This window comes from Oncorhynchus tshawytscha, linkage group LG29 (genome assembly GCF_018296145.1).
Source record: "Oncorhynchus tshawytscha isolate Ot180627B linkage group LG29, Otsh_v2.0, whole genome shotgun sequence".
Lineage (NCBI taxonomy): Eukaryota > Metazoa > Chordata > Actinopteri > Salmoniformes > Salmonidae > Oncorhynchus > Oncorhynchus tshawytscha.
Window position 1 is genome coordinate 33,927,735 of NC_056457.1, and position 20,537 is coordinate 33,948,271.

A 20,537-nucleotide genomic window follows, 5' to 3' on the forward strand; every position below is an offset into this window, starting at 1 on the left:
AGGGGAGGAGGAGAGGAAAGAGGAGAGGAGGAGGGGGAGGGGAGAGGGATGAGGAGAGGAAGAGGAATGGGAGGAGAGGAGGAGGAAAGAGGAGAGAGGAGAGGAGAAGAGGAGAAGAGGAGAGGAAAGGAAGAGGAGAGGAGAGGAGATTTAGGGGGAGAGGAAGAGAGGAGAGGAGAGGTAAGAGAGAGGAAAGAGGAGAGAGAGGAGAGGAGAGGAGAGAGGAGAGGAGAGGAGAGGAAAGGAAAGAAAGGAAAGAGGGAGAGGAGAGGAGAGGGAGGAGAGAGGGAGAGAGAGAGAGAGGAGAGGGAGAGGAGAGGAAGGAGAGGAAGAGGAGAGGAGAGGAGAGGGAGAGGAGAGGAGAGGAGAGAGGAGAGGAAAGAGGAGAGGAGAGGTAAGAGTTGAGGAGAGGAGAGGAGAGGAAGAGGGAGAGGAGAGGAAAGAAAGGGGAGGGAGAGGAAAGGAGAGGAGAGGGAATGATAGGAGAGGAGAGGAGAGGTAGGGGAGGGGATGAGAGGAAAGAGGAGAGAAGAGGAGAGGAGAGGAAGGGGAGCGGGAGGGGGGGGGGATGAGGAGGGGGAGGGGGGATGAGGAGAGGAGAGGAGAGGAGAGGAATGGGAGGAGGGAGGAGAGGAGAGGAGAGGAAGGGGAGGGGAGGAGGGTGAGGGTGAGGGGGATGAGGAGAGGAGAGGAGAGGGGAGGAGATGAGAGGAGAGGGAGAGGAGAGGAGAGGAGAGGAGAGGGAGGAGAGGAGAGGAGAGGAGAGGAGAGGAGAGGAGAGGAGAGGAGAGGAGAGAAAGGGGATGAGAGGAAAGAGGAGAGGAGAGGGATGATAGGAGAGGAGAGGAGAGGTAGGGGAGGGGAGGAGAGGAAAGAGGAGAGAAGAGGAGAGGAAAAGGGAGGAGATGAGAGGAGAGGAAGGGGGGGAGGAGGAGGGGAGGGGGTGGAGGAGAGGAATGGGAGGGGAGGAGGGGAGGGGGAGGAGAATAGAGGAGAGGAAAGAGGAGAGGAAAGAGGAGGAGAGGAGAGGAAAGGGAGAGGAGAGGGAGAGGAGAGGAGAGGAGAGGAAAGAGGGAGAGGAGAGGAAAGGAGAGGAAAGGAGAGGAGAGGAGAGGAGGAGGAGAGGAGAGGAGAGGAGGAGAGGAGAGGAGAGGAGAGGAGAGGAGAGAGGAGAGGAGAGGAGAGGAGAGGAAAGAAAAGGAGAGGAGAGGAGAGGAAAGAGGAGAGGAGAGGAATGATAGGAGAGGAGAGGAGAGGTAGGTGAGGGGATGAGAGGAAAGAGGAGAGAAGAGGAGAGGAAAAGGGGGAGGAGAGGAGAGGAGAGGAGAGGAAGGGGAGGGGAGGAGGAGGGGGAGGGGGAGAGGAGAGGAGGGGAGGAGAGGAGGGGGAGGGGAGGGGGGGAGGGGAGGAGGGGAGAGGAAGGGGGGAGGGGAGAGGGAGGGGGGAGGAGAGGAGGGGGAGGGGAGGAGGGGAGGGGGATGAGGAGAGGAGAGGAGAGAATGGGAGGAGAGGAGAGGAGAGGAGAGGAAGGGGAGGGGAGGAGGGTGAGGGTGAGGGGGAGGGGGATGAGGAGAGGAGAGGAGAGGGGGAGGAGGAGGAGATGAGAGGAGAGGAAGGGGAGGGGGATGAAGAGGGGAGAGGAGAGGAGAGGAAGGGGATGAGGGGATGAGGTGAAGGGGAGGAGAGGAGATGAGAGGAAAGAAGGGGAGGGGAGGGGAGGGGAGGGGAGGGGAGGGGAGGGAAGAAGAGAGGAGAGGAACGGAGCGGAGAGGAGAGGAGAGGAAGGGGATGAGGGGAAGGGGAGGAGAGCGGACAGGAGAGGAGATGTGTAATATCTTAACCTATAACACCATGAGTTATGACTTCACCATAAAGAGGCAGCATCTATATAGCCACCCTAGTCATTCTCTCTGCTACCGCACGGCAAGCGGTACCGGAGCGCCAAGTCTAGGTCCAAGAGTGAGGATAAGAGACAGGCAGAGAGGAGCAGAGGGTTAAGGTGAGGGTAAGAGACAGGCAGAGAGGAGCAGAGGGTTAAGGTGAGGGTAAGAGACAGGCAGAGAGGAGCAGAGGGTTAAGGTGAGGGTCAGTGACAGGCAGAGAGGAGCAGAGGGTTAAGGTGAGGGTCAGGGACAGGGACAGGCAGAGAGGAGCAGAGGGTTAATGTGAGGGTCAGTGACAGTCAGAGAGGAGCAGAGGGTTAAGGTGAGGATAAGAGACAGGCAGAGAGGAGCAGAGGGTTAAGGTGAGGGAGGGTAAGAGACAGGCAGAGTGGAGCAGAGGGTTAAGGTGAGGGTCAGGGACAGTCATAGAGGAGCAGAGGGTTAAGGTGAGGGTCAGTGACAGTCAGAGAGGAGCAGAGGTTTAAGGTGAGGGTCAGGGACAGTCAGAGAGGAGCAGAGGTTTAAGGTGAGGGTCAGGGACAGTCAGAGAGGAGCAGGGGGTTAAGGTGAGGGTCAGGCAGAGTGCAGCAGAGGGTTAAGGTGAGGGTCAGGGACAGTCATAGAGGAGCAGAGGGTTAAGGTGAGGGTCAGTGACAGTCAGAGAGGAGCAGAGGGTTAAGGTGAGGGTCAGTGACAGTCAGAGAGGAGCAGAGGGTTAAGGTGAGGGTCAGTGACAGTCAGAGAGGAGCAGAGGTTTAAGGTGAGGGTCAGGGACAGTCAGAGAGGAGCAGGGGGAGAAGAGCAGATGTCATTGGGACAGTGTTTGTGTCCTTATGCTACAGCCTCGTCCTCTCTCCTCCCCTGTCCCTCAGACCACCTCATTGCTGCTACTCCATTGTCATTCATTTGGTGTCACTGGGGTTCGTGGGATTGGTTCATTTCCCCACTGCCAGAAGTGAATGATCATTCCCCCCATACTCATCACACATACACTATGTTCCTCCTTGCTGTCTGAAAAGTGCATGCTTGGCTCTCTCTCACACACACACACACATACACAGTGTATGTGTGTGAAGTCCCCACCGAGACCATTCAGGTGGAACTGAAGCCTCCATTCTACAATGATAGCGGAAGAAAATAATTTATGAGCTCCTAGTTAAATTCAACAAGAATCCTTCTAATATGTGATACATAAAGAATCGTCGATATTTGCATTATAGCCCGTTACATTATTCCGTGGCAACTCTGACTTACCTGGTAGAACAGTCTATAAAACGATTTTACTGATCATGAAATCAAGTCTGAACAAAATATGTCAATGTTAAATCTAAAACGTTATAACAGTAGAATTGTCTCCCGGGTGGCACAGCCGTCTAAGGCATTACATCTCAGGGCAAGAGGCGTCACTTACAGTCCCTGGTTCAAATCCAGGCTGTATCACATCCGGCCGTCATTGGGAGCACAGGTTTGTCCGGGTTAGGGTATCGCCGGGGTAGGCAGTCATTGTAAATAAGAATTTATTCTTAACTGACTTGCCTAGTTAAATAAAGGTTCAAACATTTAAATTCAAAAATACATTGAATAAAGATGTTATTGTTAATCGAAAATGCATCAGATAGGTAGTTAGTTATTCAAATCTATAAGTAGCCTTATCAAATACAAGGGTCTTGTTTTCAAACGAAAAGCATAAATGTAGTGTAACCAGAATTGAATCTAATTGTGTTTCGATATTTTCGATTTTCACTAATATGTTAAATTAATTAAATATGTCCCCAAAACATGTTCGTGGTCAATTACATTGTAAAATCAACATCAGTTGTCCTTTCTCGATCCGAATACTGTTTGCGTAATATATATGTCAAGGCATTATCGTTGCAAACAAACTAACCCAGGCTTATTTTCATGCTATTATTTAATTCATATTTATTAGAAAGCCGATGCTTTTAAACAGTTAAACACAGATACACAAGAGACACGAAACAGACAGTCGGTAAAAGCACAGTCAGCCATGAAAGACCGAAATAGGACGGATTTAGAGGTAGCACGATAAACATTAAATATAAATTAACACGTTTAAATTAAGTCTGGGGATGCATGTATAAATGAAAAACTTGTAAACAGCATTTTTAAATAATAATACAAGCCGATTTTAATGCTGAACTATAAGAAATTGTGCTCAACGAACGTTAATACGTGTTGTATGTAACATTTCGTTAAAATCTTGCATTATTACATTGATCAACACCAATAATTAACCAAATAACACAAATAACAAAAGATTTTAGACAGAAAAAAAAAAAACGTCTTCTCATTACATCAAAACAGATTCGAAAAAATAAATACATTTAACAAAAAAAAGTTACGTACAGTGTGTCATACAATACAGTAAAGTTGTGGTATTAAATATATTTCCAATAGTTATTATCTTTAAAAAAAAAAAATGTTTTTAGAAGTGTCCTAGCAACGATTTGAGCTCTAATCGAAATGTATTCGGCACATTCTAGAATGCCACATTCTAATTCTATGGAATGGTTTTAGTTCCAGGGTCGATATTCTGGGTTCAGAACCGTCAGTCCTGTGTACGAGATGTTCTCCTCCGTCAGTCTTGGCGTCCTGCAGTCCTTGGTGACTGAAAGGATCGTTGTTGTATCCTCCAAAGATCCGTTTATTGAGATGGTAGTGGTTTCTGAGAGGGGTCTTTCTGTCAATAATGAAAAGATAATATTTTACAATGAAAATCCATATTAGGCAATTAATCAACACATAAGTACAGTCCTATAGTTCTGTATTTATCCTGTATTTTGGTTTTGCATTCAAGATATAGGCCTATACCTTGGTACAAACGTGTCCTATTCCTTCAGTAGGCTATTTAGTGACAATCAAATCTTACGTGTGTGACTCTTCATGTGGTTATTGAGTTCTGTCGCTTCTGGAAAGGTGCTTCTACACACGTCGCACGGGTAAGGTTTATCCTTGGCGTGGGTGCGCCGGACGTGGCTGTCGTGAGCCGCGTGCGAGGCGAAGGCTTTCCCGCAGTGTTTACACTTGAAAGGCCGCTCTCCGGAGTGCTGGCGGATGTGCGTGCGCAGGATGCTGGAGGCAGTAAAGGCCTAGAATCGAGAACATAGAAGTTTGAGTGAAACTCCTGGAACTGGAGAACTCAGTAGTTCTGATAATATTTAGGTAACTGACTTTTTCTATTTTTAACAACCCGACAGGTTGTTCATGGCAATTAAATACAATTGTACCCAGGCCTGATATTTGAGTCAATTCGATTTCAAAACAGGCTACCTTATAATTTGGAGATGTTTAAAACACTAGCAAGTAGATAACATTGTTAACAACAGGGTTTTGGGATTAAACAACATTATTTAAGTAGTCTAGGCCTACATAAAAACCGAAGAGGAGGATCTCATACCCTACAAACAACAAAGAAAACGTCTGTTCCTTTGAGAGCCGTAAATTCAGAGTGTAATCTCGGGGAGAGGGAGGAACAATAGGGTGGGTGTACATCTGGCGCTAATCACCATGGAAGTGTCTCGGTGGAGCGTGCCTGCAGGCTGCACGACGAGACCATAACGAGGAGGCTCACGCCAAAATGCACCATTTAAAATGGGGGAGCTTCTAAAATGGTGAGCTCGAACTCCATCGGGGTCTGACCTCACACGCCCACCGAGGATTGTACACACACTCTTCCATGCTTACCTTGTTACAGTGTACACACACACTCTCTCTCTCCTCTATGCTTACCTTGTTACAGTACACACACTTGTAAGGGCGCTCTCCAGAGTGCACGCGCATGTGTTTGTTGAGACTTGAAGACTGAGAGAAACTCTTCCCACACACTGAGCACTAGGAAGGAAGAGAGGAGAGAAATTAAGGATGAGGATTTTTATTTATTTTTTAAATCTAAATACGGAGGGGGGGGGGTAAGGAAAGACTACAGTACCCTTCACTTATAGATTATCATCATCTTTTGACACACAAATAACATTTAAAAAAAACAAAGATGGTGAGAAACAAAGAAACAAGATGTGAAGGAGAGGTAAAAAATGAGAAAAAAAAGAAAGATACCTTAGGGGCTTCTAAAATGTAAGAGAAAAGTACTCCTTCAGAAAGTATTCAGACCCCTTGACTTAATTCCAAATTGTATTGTATTACAGCCTGAATTCAAAATCAATTAAGTGTATTTTTTTCTCTCTCACCCATCTACACACAATACCCAATAATGACAAATTGAAAACATGTTTTTCTTCCAAATTTATTGAAACTTAAATACAGAAATATCTCATTTACATAAGTATTCACACCCCTGAGTCAATACTTTGTAGAAGTACCTTCAGCGGTGATTACAGCTTTGAGTCGTATTGGATATGTCTGTATCAGCTTTGAGTCGTCTTGAATATGTCTGTATCAGCTTTGTCGTTTTGGGTATGTCTGGAACAGCTTTGAGTCGTTTTGGGTATGTCTGTATCAGCTTTGAGTCGTTTTGGATATGTCTGTATCTGCTTGAATATGTCTGTATCAGCTTTGAGTCATCTTGAATATGTCTGTATCAGCTTTGCACATCTGGATTTGAGGATTCTTCCTCCCATTCTTCCTTGCAGATTATCTCAAGCTCTGTTAAGTTAAATGGAGAGCGGTGGCGAAAAGCAATCTTCAAGTCTTTCCACAGATTTTCAATGGGATTCCAGTCTAGACTTTTGTTGTAGCCATTCAAGGACTTTAACACTGTCGCGCTGAAGCCATTCCAGGGTTGCTTTGGCCGTATGATTGGGGTTGGAACCTAAAATCTTCGCCCCAGTCTAATGTTCTCGTTGAGGATTTGCTCTATTCATGGTTCCCTCTATCCTCACCAGTCTCCCAGTCCCTGCTGCTGAAAAGTATCCCCATAGCATGATGCTACCACCACCATGCTTCACGGTAGGGAGGGTGTTAGACGGGCGATGAGTTGTGCCTGGTTTTCTCCAGATAAAAGTGCTTTCCATTCAGGCCAAAAGTGTTATATTTTTGTCTCATTATACCACAGAATCTTTCATTCATGTGTATTTTTCCAAACTCCAGGCGTGCTGTCATGTGCCTGTTTCTCAGGAGTGGCTTCCGACTGGCCACTCTCTCATAAAGCCCAGATTGGTGCAGCACTGTAGAGACGGTTGTCCTTCTGGCAGGTTCTCCCATCTTAGCCACGGGAACTCTGTAGTTCTGTCAGAGTGGTCATTGGGTTCTTTGTCACCTCCCTGACTAAGGTCCTTCTTGCCCGGTGCTCAGTCTGGTTGGACTGCCATCTCTAGGCAGTCTGGGTAGTTGCATATTTCTTCCATTTCCCAATGATGTTCTTGGAAACTTTCAACACTCTAGAAATTGTTTTATACCCTTCCCCCAGATACAGTGGGGAGAACAAGTATTTGATACACTGCCGATTTTGCAGGTTTTCCTACTTACAAAGCATGTAGAGGTCTGTAATTTTTATCATAGGCACACTTCAACTGTGACAGACGGAATCTAAAACAAAAATCCAGAAAATCACATTGTATGATTTTTAAGTAATTAATTTGCATTTTATTGCATGAGATACGTATTTGATACATCAGAAAAGCGTAACTTAATATTTGGTACAGAAACCTTTGTTTGCAATTACAGAGATCATACATTTCCTGTAGTTCTTGACCAGGTTTGCACACACTGCAGCAGGGATTTTGGCCCACTCCTCCATACAGACCTTCTCCAGATCCTTCAGGTTTCGGGGCTGTCGCTGGGCAATACGGACTTTCAGCTCCCTCCAAAGATTTTCTAATGGGTTCAGGTCTGGAGACTGGCTAGGCCACTCCAGGACCTTGAAATGCTTCTTACGGAGCCACTCTTTAGTTGCCCTGGCTGTGTGTTTTGGGTCATTTTCATGCTGGAAGACCCAGCCACGACCCATCTTCAATGCTCTTACTGAGGGAAGGAGGTTGTTGGCCAAGATCTCGCGATACATGGCCCCCAACCATCCTCCCCTCAATACGGTGCAGTCGTCCTGTCCCCTTTGGAGAAAAGCATCCCCAAAGAATGATGTTTCCACCTCCATGCTTCATGGTTGGGATGATGTTCTTGGGGTTGTACTCGTCATTCTTCTTCCTCCAAACATGGCGAGTGGAGTTTAGACCAAACGAGGTGAGATCTTGCATGGAGCCCCAGACCGAGGGTGATTGACCGTCATCTTGAACTTCTTCCATTTTCTAATAATTGCGCCAACAGTTGTTGCCTTCTCACCAAGCTGCTTGCCTATTATCCTGTAGCCCATCCCAGCCTTGTGCGGGTCTACAATTTTATCCCTGATGTCCTTACACAGCTCTCTGGTCTTGGCCATTGTGGAGAGGTTGGAGTCTGTTTGATTGAGTGTGTGGACAGGTGTCTTTTATACAGGTAACGAGTTCAAACAGGTGCAGTTAATACAGGTAATGAGTGGAAAACAGGAGGGCTTCTTAAAGAAAAACTAACTGGTCTGTGAGAGCCGGAATCCTTACTGGTTGGTAGGTGATCAAATACTTATGTCATGCAATAAAATGCAAATGAATTACTTAAAAATCATACCATGTGATTTTCTGGATTTTTGTTTTAGATTCCGTCTCTCACTGTTGAAGTGTACCTATGATTAAAAAAATTACAGACCTCTACATGCTTTGTAAGTAGGAAAACCTGCAAAATCGGCAGTGTATCAAATACTTGTTCTCCCCACTGTATGTGCCTCGTCACAATTCTATCTCAGAGATCTACGGACAATTCCTTGGGCTTAGTTCCTGCTCTGACATGCACTGTCAACTGTAGGACCTTATATAGACAGGTATGTTTCTAAATCATGTCCAAACAATTTAATTGGCCACAGGTGGACTTCATCCAATCATGTTGTAGTGACATCTCAAAGATGATTGAAGGAAATTGGATGCATGTCATAGCAAAGGGGCGTGAATACCGATGTACATGGAAATGATGTATTTCTGTATTTTAATACATTACAAACATAAAAAAAATTTTAAAAAGTGTGTCTCCACTTTGTCATTATTGGGTATTGTGTGTAGATGAGTGAGAGAAAAAAAAACAAGACAATTGATTCCATTTTGAATTCAGGCTGTAACACAACAAAATGTGTAATAAGTCAAAGGGTCTGAGTACTTCCCGTGTACCTTATGTGGTCTGTGTTTCTCGTGAACATGTAGTATATGGATCCTCAATCGGTCTCTCTTCTCAAACGACCTGCTGCAGAGGTTGCACGGGAACTTCCGGTCGCCCTGGTCCACGCAGCGCGTGTACTTCAGATGTTTGTCTCTGTAGTACTGATAGGCGAACACTTTGCCACACCGGTCACACTTAAAACCCTCTCCAGAATCTGAAAGAGGAAAACGTCAGGGAACGCCTTGGTAAATTGCAGTGGCGTCGTTGTCACTAGAAATAAACACGTTCGATACACTTATAGAATAGAATTAAGCAAAATCCTACCCATGGTATATGGTCTGATAAACCACGGCTGTCAGCCAATCAGCATACAGGGCTCGAACCACCCAGTTTATAACAGAGAATATAATGAGCCTACAGTAGAGTATATGTGCATATATTAAACATGCAAATAGGTATGCACGAATAACGGGTCATATATGCCACCCACAAATGAAGTTCCCACTGGGAAAAAATATAAAATAATTATATTCTATATGAACTGTCATTACCTTCAAGTGGAAGCATTGTATTCCTCTCCTCCAGCGAGTCCTTCAGAGTGAGAGGAATCCCCAGGAACTGAACATAGCAGTCCCCGTACCAGACCAGCAGCTCCTGGCCCGGCTGGACCTCCTTACAGGCCTCGTAGAAGATCTGTCCCTTACTCTGTACCGCGATCAGGTTCTGCTCTTCTGGGAAGCGTGCGCACTTCACTAGGGACATCCAGTTACCGGACGAGCCCCGGCCGTCGACAAAGTGACTCAACCCGCCATTCTCGAACACCTGGATCAACGGACAGGGAGAACATGTTGCTGTTACACTCTTAGAAAAAAAACATGTTCCCTATAGAACAAAAAAGGGTTCTAATCGCTTGCTTCCTATATGGAACACCTATATAGAACCCTTTCATCACAGGGTTCTTTGATCAGAACCCCAAGGGTGGTTCATCACGGAACCAAAATGGTTTTTATATTGATCCCTTTATGGTGCCATTTATGAATTATGGCTACTACTAATACATTTGAATATTTATAGCCAATAATATAATATAATAAACAATTAAATAATGAACACCTGAATAGTTTTTAGATGTTGTTGTCATTATATACCAACATAGTTTGGAAATATGTACTGGTGGACCGGGAGGTATTTGTTCATTTGAATGATGGCCCATGTCAATCTTGGCATCAACTCTGGCTGACATCTCTATGGACCAGTACGGTATGGCTTGTTGTTGCCTTATCGGTAGGCTTTTTGCAAGTTCAATCACTGTCATCTTGTATGTTTATGCTGGAATGGCAGTTACATTTTGAATTGACCAAAAGGTTTTTTATTTAGAACCCTTTTTTTGTTTTTAAATCTAAGAGTGTATACATTCATTAGATACATGATTTCCTCTAGCAAGCATTTAGTTAGCAACAGCGTGTTTGTATGAACCTGGCCGTTTGCCACAGCGACCTCGGCTCTCCCCCTGCCATAGAGAGGTAACCAGTCGGACGTCGTCAGCTAGTCGTTTTTCTAACCTGGCGAAATCATACCAGCAGCATCATTAATATGGATATAAATGGCAATGCAAAACAGCTGAAACCAAATAAAAAGGGGGGCTAGTTAGCTGACATTTCACAAGCGTGATGTGACTGTGTTAGCTTTCTGTTCGCTGTTGTCTGCTCAAATTCACATTACACTCTGGGTAGGGATATAACTCTCAAGGTCCTATATAGGCCTGAAGCTTTGTTAGTAAAGGGCTCTTTCATTTCGTCCAAAGAAGCAACCTGTTCGATATAGAACTCCAAAAATCACTTATTTTCATGGCACAGAAGTTGACGTGGCTACACATGGTTTAAACTGCACAGGGGGTTTAGGCCCACATTTACGCACGAGTTTACATTTACGCACCGCTGGTTAATGGACAACATAAAACACAAAAGTAAAAAAAAAAGTTAAAAAATAAAAACGTTTATCTAACGACAAATAAAACACACACACAAAATAAAACATAATATAATAACTGACCTCCCACATCAGCGTGTTGTCGTCATATGTTTTGATCTCGCTGGTATTGACCAGTTTCCCCTGAAATGGGCCGAACCGGGTTCCCTTTGTGATGGCGCTCTTCTCTGCGTAAACTCCGTAGTGGGACAAACTGCCGTACTTTGTCTGGTGGATAGATAACCCTGTAAGTGACATTTAAAAACACGTTAAACGTAACACCCTTTACACAGAGACAGACAGAGAGACAGAGACAGACAGACAGAGAGAGAGAGAGAGAGAGAGAGAGGGGTAAGAGATATTACCTTCTGGAAGTCCAAGCGCCTCAGTTTCCAAGGTGAGTTGTTCGCTGTTGCAAACTGTTGAAGAGAATGTTGCTGATGAATGATGCTGGTGAATGATGCTGGTCATCAATGGTGAACATTACAAATCGAACACAGACGACTGACAATATGAGCTGGTTTCTCAGACCTAGATTAACCCTCCTGGAATTGACAGTTTGGTTTCATGATATGGGTAAACCATAAAGTCCCCGTTAGAAATACATCCTTATTGCCTACTGATTAATTATCCAGCCCCAAGTGGTTGTTGCATCTTTTTTTATATTTAACTAGGCAAGTCAGTTAAGAATACATTCTTAACAGCCTACCGGGGAACTGCCTTGTTCAGGGGCAGAACGACAGATTTTTACATTGTCAGCTCGGGGATTCGATCCAGCAAACTGTCGTTTACTGGTCTAACCACTAGGCTACCTGCCGCCCCGCATCTAACAATGTTAACTTCTTCCGAACATACTTCTGGACAGCTGAAGCAAGCACACACGTTTTCCTTTAAGGAAATTAACCTTTGTAGTTTCGCCAACATTTCAAATAGCTGTATCTGTCTACCTGAGTTCCCAAGCAGGGCTACTCCGGAGATGGCTTGACCGGAATTCTGCACCTGGCTCCGGGAACATCCATACAGGACCATGAAAAGGTCGTCCTCGCTGAAACTATAAGTGCGCGTTTTCTCCGGTGATAGTTCGGTTCCCCTGAGGTGGAATAAACTTTCTTTAGACGGTGGGGGTGAGGGAGCGGAGGACCTCTTGCTCGAGACGGGACTGCTGAAGTCTGATAGGCCTACAGATAACGGGCCGATGGCGTGCTCGGTCACCACCGCTGCCAGCTCCTCGTGCTTGGAGTAAATAGTGTGTCCTACTCCCGGCATCATCCGGTTGAAGTAGGGGATGTGCGATACGTTGAAGATCTGCTCGTGAAGAACGTTAACGGCGGTGGCTTGGTGGCCGCGGTTGCCGAAGAACGAGGGTGTTCCGGTGGTGAAGTTGAACGGCATGACTGCCTGGGTGTCGGTGACTAGCCGTCCCAGAGACTTGAGCGGGTGGAGGGGATGCTGAGAGCTCCTGAAGATGTTCATGTAGTGGTGGGCTCCGGGCAGCGGGGCAGCGTAGTAACCCGAACCCCGGACAGGCCTGCCTTTGAGGGGGTTGGAGTGGAAAGGCTTGTCCTTCACGGCGGGGATGCTGGACAGAGACATCACAGCAGGCGGGGAGGCAGAGCCAATCTGTGATGATTTGAATAGGAATAGTCGACGTTGTAGCTATTCGGCCTGGAGAGAGATAGAGGTGGAGAGATTTTAGCTTTATTTCCAGCAATTACCTTAAATATTTTTCTCAATTTAAGTTTTCTCTCTCAAGTTTATTTTCTAGATCATTATTTGAAGATGAATAAACCGATTTCAATTAGGGAACATAATTAAATCAATTAGGCTACAATAATGGAATTTGGTAACGAACAAATTATGCATGCTTTTTAAAGGCCTATATCCGCTCAAAATACATTTAAAGAGAATACAATTAATTGTTGGTTAGTTATTTTAAAAAACGTCATCAATATATTTCTGTCAAATCACAGGATTGCTGAACGAAATACAAACATTGCTATAAGCCTGTAACACAATATTCATGTCAATTAAACGAAAGAAAAAAGGTTGTAATTTCAATTATCGGCACAATATGAAAATATCTTATTTTACATTCATCTAATCGCTATTAGAATAATACAACTCTTATACGGCTACAGCAGTTTAACAAGATCGAATTTCTGCAGGAACGGAGATGGTTCCAAAATCTTAAGACTAATTATATTAAACGTCATACACATATTTTGTCAATTTACAAATTCATGAAAATGTATTCCTAAATTTGAGAGCCCTGATTTTTTTTACATTTACCAAACTTACTGCGTTCACAGCACTTACAATCTACAATAAAAAAAAACAGCTGTTTGGGCATTTTTTCCAGTTCGCAAAACACACAGTTGACGTTCGTCAATATCTTTAATTTGATGCCTGAGCCTGCAGAGTAAACCACTTTAAATTGGTGCTCGACTGTGAATCCCTGTAAACGAGCAGTATGAGTTGTAGGGGCCAATGGCCTCCCCGTCACAGGGCGGCTAGTGAGTGGGTGGTAGCCAGCAGTAACTGAGACAAATCAGGGTCATGACACCCAAATTAAAGAACACCGGGTCAGCGGCAGAGGTCAACATTAATGAAGCTATCGCAAGTCACCTCTCCTTTAAAACGCATTAGGGCGAGACCAGTTCAATGGCTATTAACAACGGGTTATAAGAGCGCTATAAATTGATCATTTCTGCATTAAATTGTCTATAGAAATAATAAAGGAAAGTGATGAGAAATTACAATAAATAATTTTAAACCGTTGCCTAATTATATAGGTCTATAGCGATTGTACACATAGCAATATAATAATATTTTAAAGCAGTTAAAACATTTTTTTTGCGAAGGATCAATCTTTAAATCGGACTTACCTCAAAGGAGATTATTTATAAATGAGTGAGATTTGATTTTGATTTGATTTATAAATCTGAAGTTCCCAATTTAAATATTTTTGTTGTTGTTGTCCAAAGACAAAACACGAATATTTGGCTACAAGTGTGTGCCGCTTTATCTTGCTGATAGAATCATATGAAGGTAAAGTAGAGGGGAGACAGGAGCAGGTAGGATACCCTCCGTGCGTCTTTGTTGTTCCGGTGTATCTACTGAACTGAACGCTGTATACAGAACGGTTAATGGTACCGGACTCATAAAATGGTCTCGAGATGCTGCACTCCTGCTATTGGTCAGAGAGCAGCTATGGTCACCCTGCTTGCGTCAGGAGGATTCCACCTTTTTTTACATTACAAACCCCCCACGCACACACACACACGAACACAATACCGCCTTATTGACATTACCAAAAATGTTTATTTTTTAAAACGTGTCCCAAAACCAATATTCTGGTAGGCCCATTGGTAAGGTTACAGATATCCCAAACCCTATTGAGAGAAACAACTCATTTAAAATCGAATGTCAACTCGATTTATGTCCCCCTCATTACTTCTTTTCGATAAATTTAGATGGGGATGGTTAATTAAGATAATGATGATTGTAATGAATCAGCCTATAAAACATGTGTTTTCTAAAATAAATAAAAGGTGTATGCTGAAATCCTATGTAGCCTAACATTTCATTATGTTCCTTGCTTGTATCATATCCGAAATATTTCATTTAATAAAAAGTGATCGTTGCCACTGGAAAATACATCTATAAGTGAAGTACAAAACGAAAAAAATCGGTTTATGTTATAACCATTAATAATTTAATCCTCATTAATTTACAAAACAGCGTCACGCAAGACGTGATAAAACGAACACTTTAAACAGAGCAATATGGAAACCGAGAGAGAGGTGTTGGTTTGTTAAACGGTTAAATAACATTACCATCACTATCCCATTCACACTTCCTTCCCCGTGTCCCAGTTACTCACAGTACTGAGCCGCATCACAGCTGTAACGCATCGTCCAAATCGAACTAAAAGCATGCATTTCAACAACTTGCAAAGTATGTGACAAACACTCAACGCGATTGGCTTTCAGTTACCCATCCATCAATTTAAATAATATCTCCACTTTCAGGAGCATACTTCTTTTTGCATCTAAACACAAAACAATATTTAATTCAACGTGTATTTGTTATACACACAGAGCATGTCATACTGTAAGGCTACACAGGGAGGACAACGAGACGCTTCCTTGCAGGCTCGGCTCTCCCCTCAAACAGTGCAGTATCGATAAAATATGATTCAATAATATAGCGGAACTAGATTAAATGTTGCAATAACAATTCTTTATTTACAATTGTATTATTCAACATCAAATTGCAAATAGCATCAGCGAAGCCTTATTAGTTGACAACTTGCATATAACTGTGTTTAAACTTCTGCCGGGCATATCTAACTTTTGCATAAAATGCTCAACACTAAAGATGACAAACGTTGACGCGTGAGTGACGGGTGGAACGAACAGTGCGATGTTTTCTGGTGAACACACACATCTGGGGGAGAAAAACATACATCTCAGAGCAACGCGTAACACTGTAAGCTTACTTTCTCCAGAAAGTTCATAGAATATATTATATATTGCTTCAATATCCCATTGCATCATATTTTTTCTTCTTCCATATAGCAGTCTGACACAACAGTTAGGGGGGTATTTAATTATTCAAATAATACAGCCTTCAACCAATCACAGATGAGAGAGACCGCTTGTCTCAGCAACTAAGATGTGTTGATCAACGATGCACCCCATTCAATAATGTACATATTCACAATACAAATATGACACGGATAGCTTTAAAATATACAAGGAGAACAGACAATCTAAGGCAATATGCTAGTTTTTTGTTGTTGTTAGCATTTCAAGGTTCTTGCATTTTAGCTCTAAGAAAACTGCCAGACAATACAAAAACAGGGGCGTTTAAAAAAATTAAATTAAAAAGGTATAGAAGAGGGATTATTTTGTTGTAAATTGATTTATATTCACTGCCTGTATATTTTTTTGAGGGGCAGAAGGTTGTTTGCTCCAAGTCCTGATATAAATGTTTTTAAAAACATTACCTCATGGCTTATATTCATTTCAAAATCTTAACAATCTTTGGAAATTGGCAGAGGGGTGGTGATAAGAGTGATTTCTTTAGAATTGGCTATTCTTAAAAAATGTAAGTCAATTCTCAGCAATGACATCCAGCTTTTATCAAAAACTGTGATCGACAGTGACACATCTCGATAAATCGTGATCAATCAATCGTACAGCAAAACAGAGGCAACACAGCGTTTAAATCTCTGAGACAGGCCCCATAACATACATAAGAGTCACTGAATACTAGGAACCCACGTATGCCTCATACAGACAAAGTGTTACTCAAAAGGGACCGTTAGCCCAAAGTACAGTATTCAGAAATCATCTGAGAGAAGGAGCGTCGATCTCGGATCAGTCAGGTCCCAGGCCCTGCCCCTAGCCCACCCACCCCACACAGGCCCCGCCCCCCAGGCCCCGCCCCTTCATTATAATATAAAAGGCTAAACTGATCCAGGGTTTTATGAATAAGGACCCTGATCTGTGAGCAGCTTTCTCCATCCTGACCCAAACTGTTACCAATAGGGAAATAAAAAAATAAAAAATAAACATCCAAAAACTGTTCTCAGACCAGGGCTTTTGAGTAACGTCATCCATCAGGTTTGGGCAGTTCCAGAACTAAACAATCCACTGAGAATAGTATATATATATATATTTTTTTACAGCTTCCCACAGTGGTGGGCTTGTATCCCCAATGGGATCCTATTCCACATGTAGTGCACTACTTTTGACCAAGGTCCATAGGGCACTATATAAGGAAAAAAAGGGTGTCATCTGAATCGCAGCTTTTCCAGTCTATTCTGATCTGAGGTCAGCCATGACAATACATTCAGTTTTTTTTTATCTCAGATCCCACATCAAATACACTTTAAAAAAAAAAAAAAAATGCTGTACACACACACACACACACACACACACACACACACACACACACACACACACACACACACACACACACACACACACACACACACACACACACACACAAAGAGGTGGCGTTGCATGTTTCTCTGAGGTTGATGGACTATCCTACTGTCTGGGCTGCTAATAAACCATGGGTGGATTCAGCTGTTTGGGGGCCTGTTTCATTGGACACGGATGAAACACAGCTAAGTCCGCCTCTGTCCTTCATCGTCAATGTAATGAAAGGCTGGTAGAATTCATAACCCAATTTACACGGCATGGGATATTTGGCTTGTCCTCCATATTAATGTCTGGCTTCTTATCATAAGTAATGTCAATATTGCTAGCGTGAGCACCAGGCTGTTTGTGCCGTCATGCCAACTCCTTGTCACTAATGGTTATGCCGAGTTGAGTTGACAATGACAACAAAAGGAGTAAGCAGGAACACAATCATACGGGACTATGCTGCAACATTTCAGGATTGGAAAGATATAGTTATGAGGTCTGACTGACGCAACAAAGGATCTACAGTGACCATAATATGATGTCATTATACCCGTTAGAGGGGCGAGGGAATATGATGTCATTATACCTGTTAGAGGGGCGAGGGAATATGATGTCATTATACCCGTTACAGGGGCGAGGGAATATGATGTCATTATACCCGTTACAGGGGCGAGGGAATATGATGTCATTATACCTGTTAGAGGGGCGAGGGAATATGATGTCATTATACCCGTTACAGGGGCGAGGAATATGATGTCATTATACCTGTTAGAGGGGCGAGGGAATATGATGTCATTATACCTGTTAGAGGGGCGAGGGAATATGATGTCATTATACCTGTTAGAGGGGCGAGGAATATGATGTCATTATACCCGTTACAGGGGCGAGGGAATATGATGTCATTATACCTGTTAGAGGGGCGAGGGAATATGATGTCATTATACCTGTTAGAGGGGCGAGGGAATATGATGTCATTATACCCGTTAGAGGGGCGAGGGAATATGATGTCATTATACCCGTTACAGGGGCGAGGGAATATGATGTCATTATACCTGTTAGAGGGGCGAGGGAATATGATGTCATTATACCTGTTAGAGGGGCGAGGAATATGATGTCATTATACCCGTTAGAGGGGCGAGGAATATGATGTCATTATACCTGTTAGAGGGGCGAGGAATATGATGTCATTATACCCGTTACAGGGGCGAGGAATATGATGTCATTATACCAGTTACAGGGGCGAGGGAATATGATGTCATTATACCAGTTACAGGGGCAAGGGAATATGATGTCATTATACCTGTTAGAGGGGCGAGGGAATATGATGTCATTATACCCGTTACAGGGGCGAGGAATATGATGTCATTATACCTGTTAGAGGGGCGAGGAATATGATGTCATTATACCCGTTAGAGGGAGAGGGAATATGATGTCATTATACCTGTTAGAGGGGCGAGGAATATGATGTCATTATACCCGTTAGAGGGCGAGGAATATGATGTCATTATACCTGTTAGAGGGGCGAGGAATATGATGTCATTATACCCGTTACAGGGGCGAGGGAATATGATGTCATTATACCCTGTTAGAGGGGCGAGGGAATATGATGTCATTATACCCGTTACAGGGGCGAGGGAATATGATGTCATTATACCTGTTAGAGGGGCGAGGAATATGATGTCATTATACCCGTTACAGGGGCGAGGGAATATGATGTCATTATACCAGTTACAGGGGCGAGGGAATATGATGTCATTATACCTGTTAGAGGGGCGAGGAATATGATGTCATTATACCCGTTAGAGGGGCGAGGGAATATGATGTCATTATACCTGTTAGAGGGGCGAGGGAATATGATGTCATTATACCCGTTAGAGGGGCGAGGGAATATGATGTCATTATACCTGTTAGAGGGGCGAGGGAATATGATGTCATTATACCCGTTAGAGGGGCGAGGGAATATGATGTCATTATACCTGTTAGAGGGGCGAGGGAATATGATGTCATTATACCCGTTAAAGGGGCGAGGGAATATGATGTCAGAGGGCTCTGGTTAAAAGTATGTAGGGCATGGTGTTCCATTTAGGATGCACCCTGTGTGTTAACATGAGGGTGAGTAAGGTCCACCACCACACTCCCTCCTCGTCTACACCCAGCACTGCTGTATAATCTGCCATGAACGTATCATTTGGATTAGAGAGATTTTAAAAAATATATATAAACTGCAATAAAAAAGTAGCAGTGTTGTAATTTCCCCGACGGACACAGAGCATACGATGAAGCCCCCAGGAAAAAATCTGCACCAAAAAAAAACCACAAAACGTAAGATTCTGAAGTAATTGTTATTGCTTGTTTAGTACATCACACTGACGGACCAGAGCAGTTTGTCCTGGCTTTCTGTCGTGGTGCTAGCTATATACGCTCAAGGCTGAGAAGCAAGCGATAATCTGTACACTGTATACATAGCAGCCCCCCCCAGGCATACCTACCTACCTACACCCTGCATTAAAGCCTGGGTAAAGGCTCCTCTCTTGTACCGTATCAACGACAAGGTCAGACTCTAGTCTTCTCAAACAAACACATAAAACACCACTCTGCTTTTACAGCAGAGGCAGTCAAGACCAGGTAAAAGAAGAGAAAAGGCCCAAATCAATAGGAAAATCTGTCTGTCAACTGGTACAGTCTGTACAATCTGTCTGTCAACTGGTACAGTATGTACAATCTGTCTGTCAACTGGAACAGTATGTACAATCTGTCTGCCAACTGGTACAGTCTGTACAATCTGTCTGTCAACTGGTACAGTATGTACAATCTGTCTGTCAACTGGTACAGTATGTACAATCTGTCTGTCAACTGGTACAGTATGTACAATCTGTCTGTCAACTGGTACAGTATGTACAATCTGTCTGTCAACTGGTACAGTATGTACAATCTGTCTGTCAACTGGTACAGTATGTACAATCTGTCTGTCAACTGGTACAGTATGTACAATCTGTCTGCCAACTGGTACAGTATGTACAATCTGTCTGCCAACTGGTACAGTATGTACAATCTGTCTGTCAACTGGTACAGTATGTACAATCTGTCTGTCAACTGGTACAGTATGTACAATCTGTCTGTCAACTGGTACAGTATGTACAATCTGTCTGCCAACTGGTACAGTATGTACAATCTGTCTGTCAACTGGTACAGTATGTACAATCTGTCTGTCAACTGGTACAGTATGTACAATCTGTCTGTCAACTGGTACAGTATGTACAATCTGTCTGTCAACTGGTACAGTATGTACAATCTGTCTGTCAACTGGTACAGTATGTACAATCTGTCTGTCAACTGGTACAGTATGTACAATCTGTCTGTCAACTGGTACAGTATGTACAATCTGTCTGTCAACTGGTACAGTATGTACAATCTGTCTGTCAACTGGTACAGTATGTACAATCTGTCTGTCAACTGGTACAGTATGTACAATCTGTCTGGTAACTGGTACAGTATGTACAATCTGTCTGTCAACTGGTACAGTATGTACAATCTGTCTGTCAACTGGTACAGTATGTACAATCTGTCTGTCAACTGGTACAGTATGTACAATCTG

At 43.5% G+C, this 20,537-nt stretch overlaps 1 protein-coding gene across 1 annotated transcript; it reads right to left on the bottom strand.

Annotated features, from left to right (window-relative positions):
* Positions 1-3,827: 3,827 nt before the first annotated feature.
* On the bottom strand, positions 3,828-12,800 carry LOC112239033 (PR domain zinc finger protein 14-like). The gene is made up of 8 exons (XM_024407546.2): positions 11,951-12,800; positions 11,369-11,422; positions 11,088-11,248; positions 9,587-9,857; positions 9,047-9,249; positions 5,634-5,735; positions 4,774-4,993; positions 3,828-4,584 (listed from the first exon to the last, which is right to left on the bottom strand). The coding sequence occupies exons 1-8, from the start codon at positions 12,594-12,596 to the stop codon at positions 4,418-4,420; spliced, it is 1,824 nt and encodes a 607-aa protein (XP_024263314.1). The 5' UTR covers positions 12,597-12,800; the 3' UTR covers positions 3,828-4,417.
* Between the last annotated feature and the right edge of the window lie 7,737 nt (positions 12,801-20,537).

Bases quoted from the DNA above. Each gene is read 5' to 3' on its own strand.
- LOC112239033 (XM_024407546.2), bottom strand. From the start codon at position 12,596: ATGTCTCTGTCCAGCATCCCCGCCGTGAAGGACAAGCCTTTCCACTCC. The intron at 9,858-11,087 runs GTCAGTTATTAT...CCGTTGATCCAG, and splicing joins ACAACACGCTGATGTGGGAG to GTGTTCGAGAATGGCGGGTT. The intron at 9,250-9,586 runs GTAATGACAGTT...TTCCTCTTTCAG, and splicing joins TACAATGCTTCCACTTGAAG to ATTCTGGAGAGGGTTTTAAG.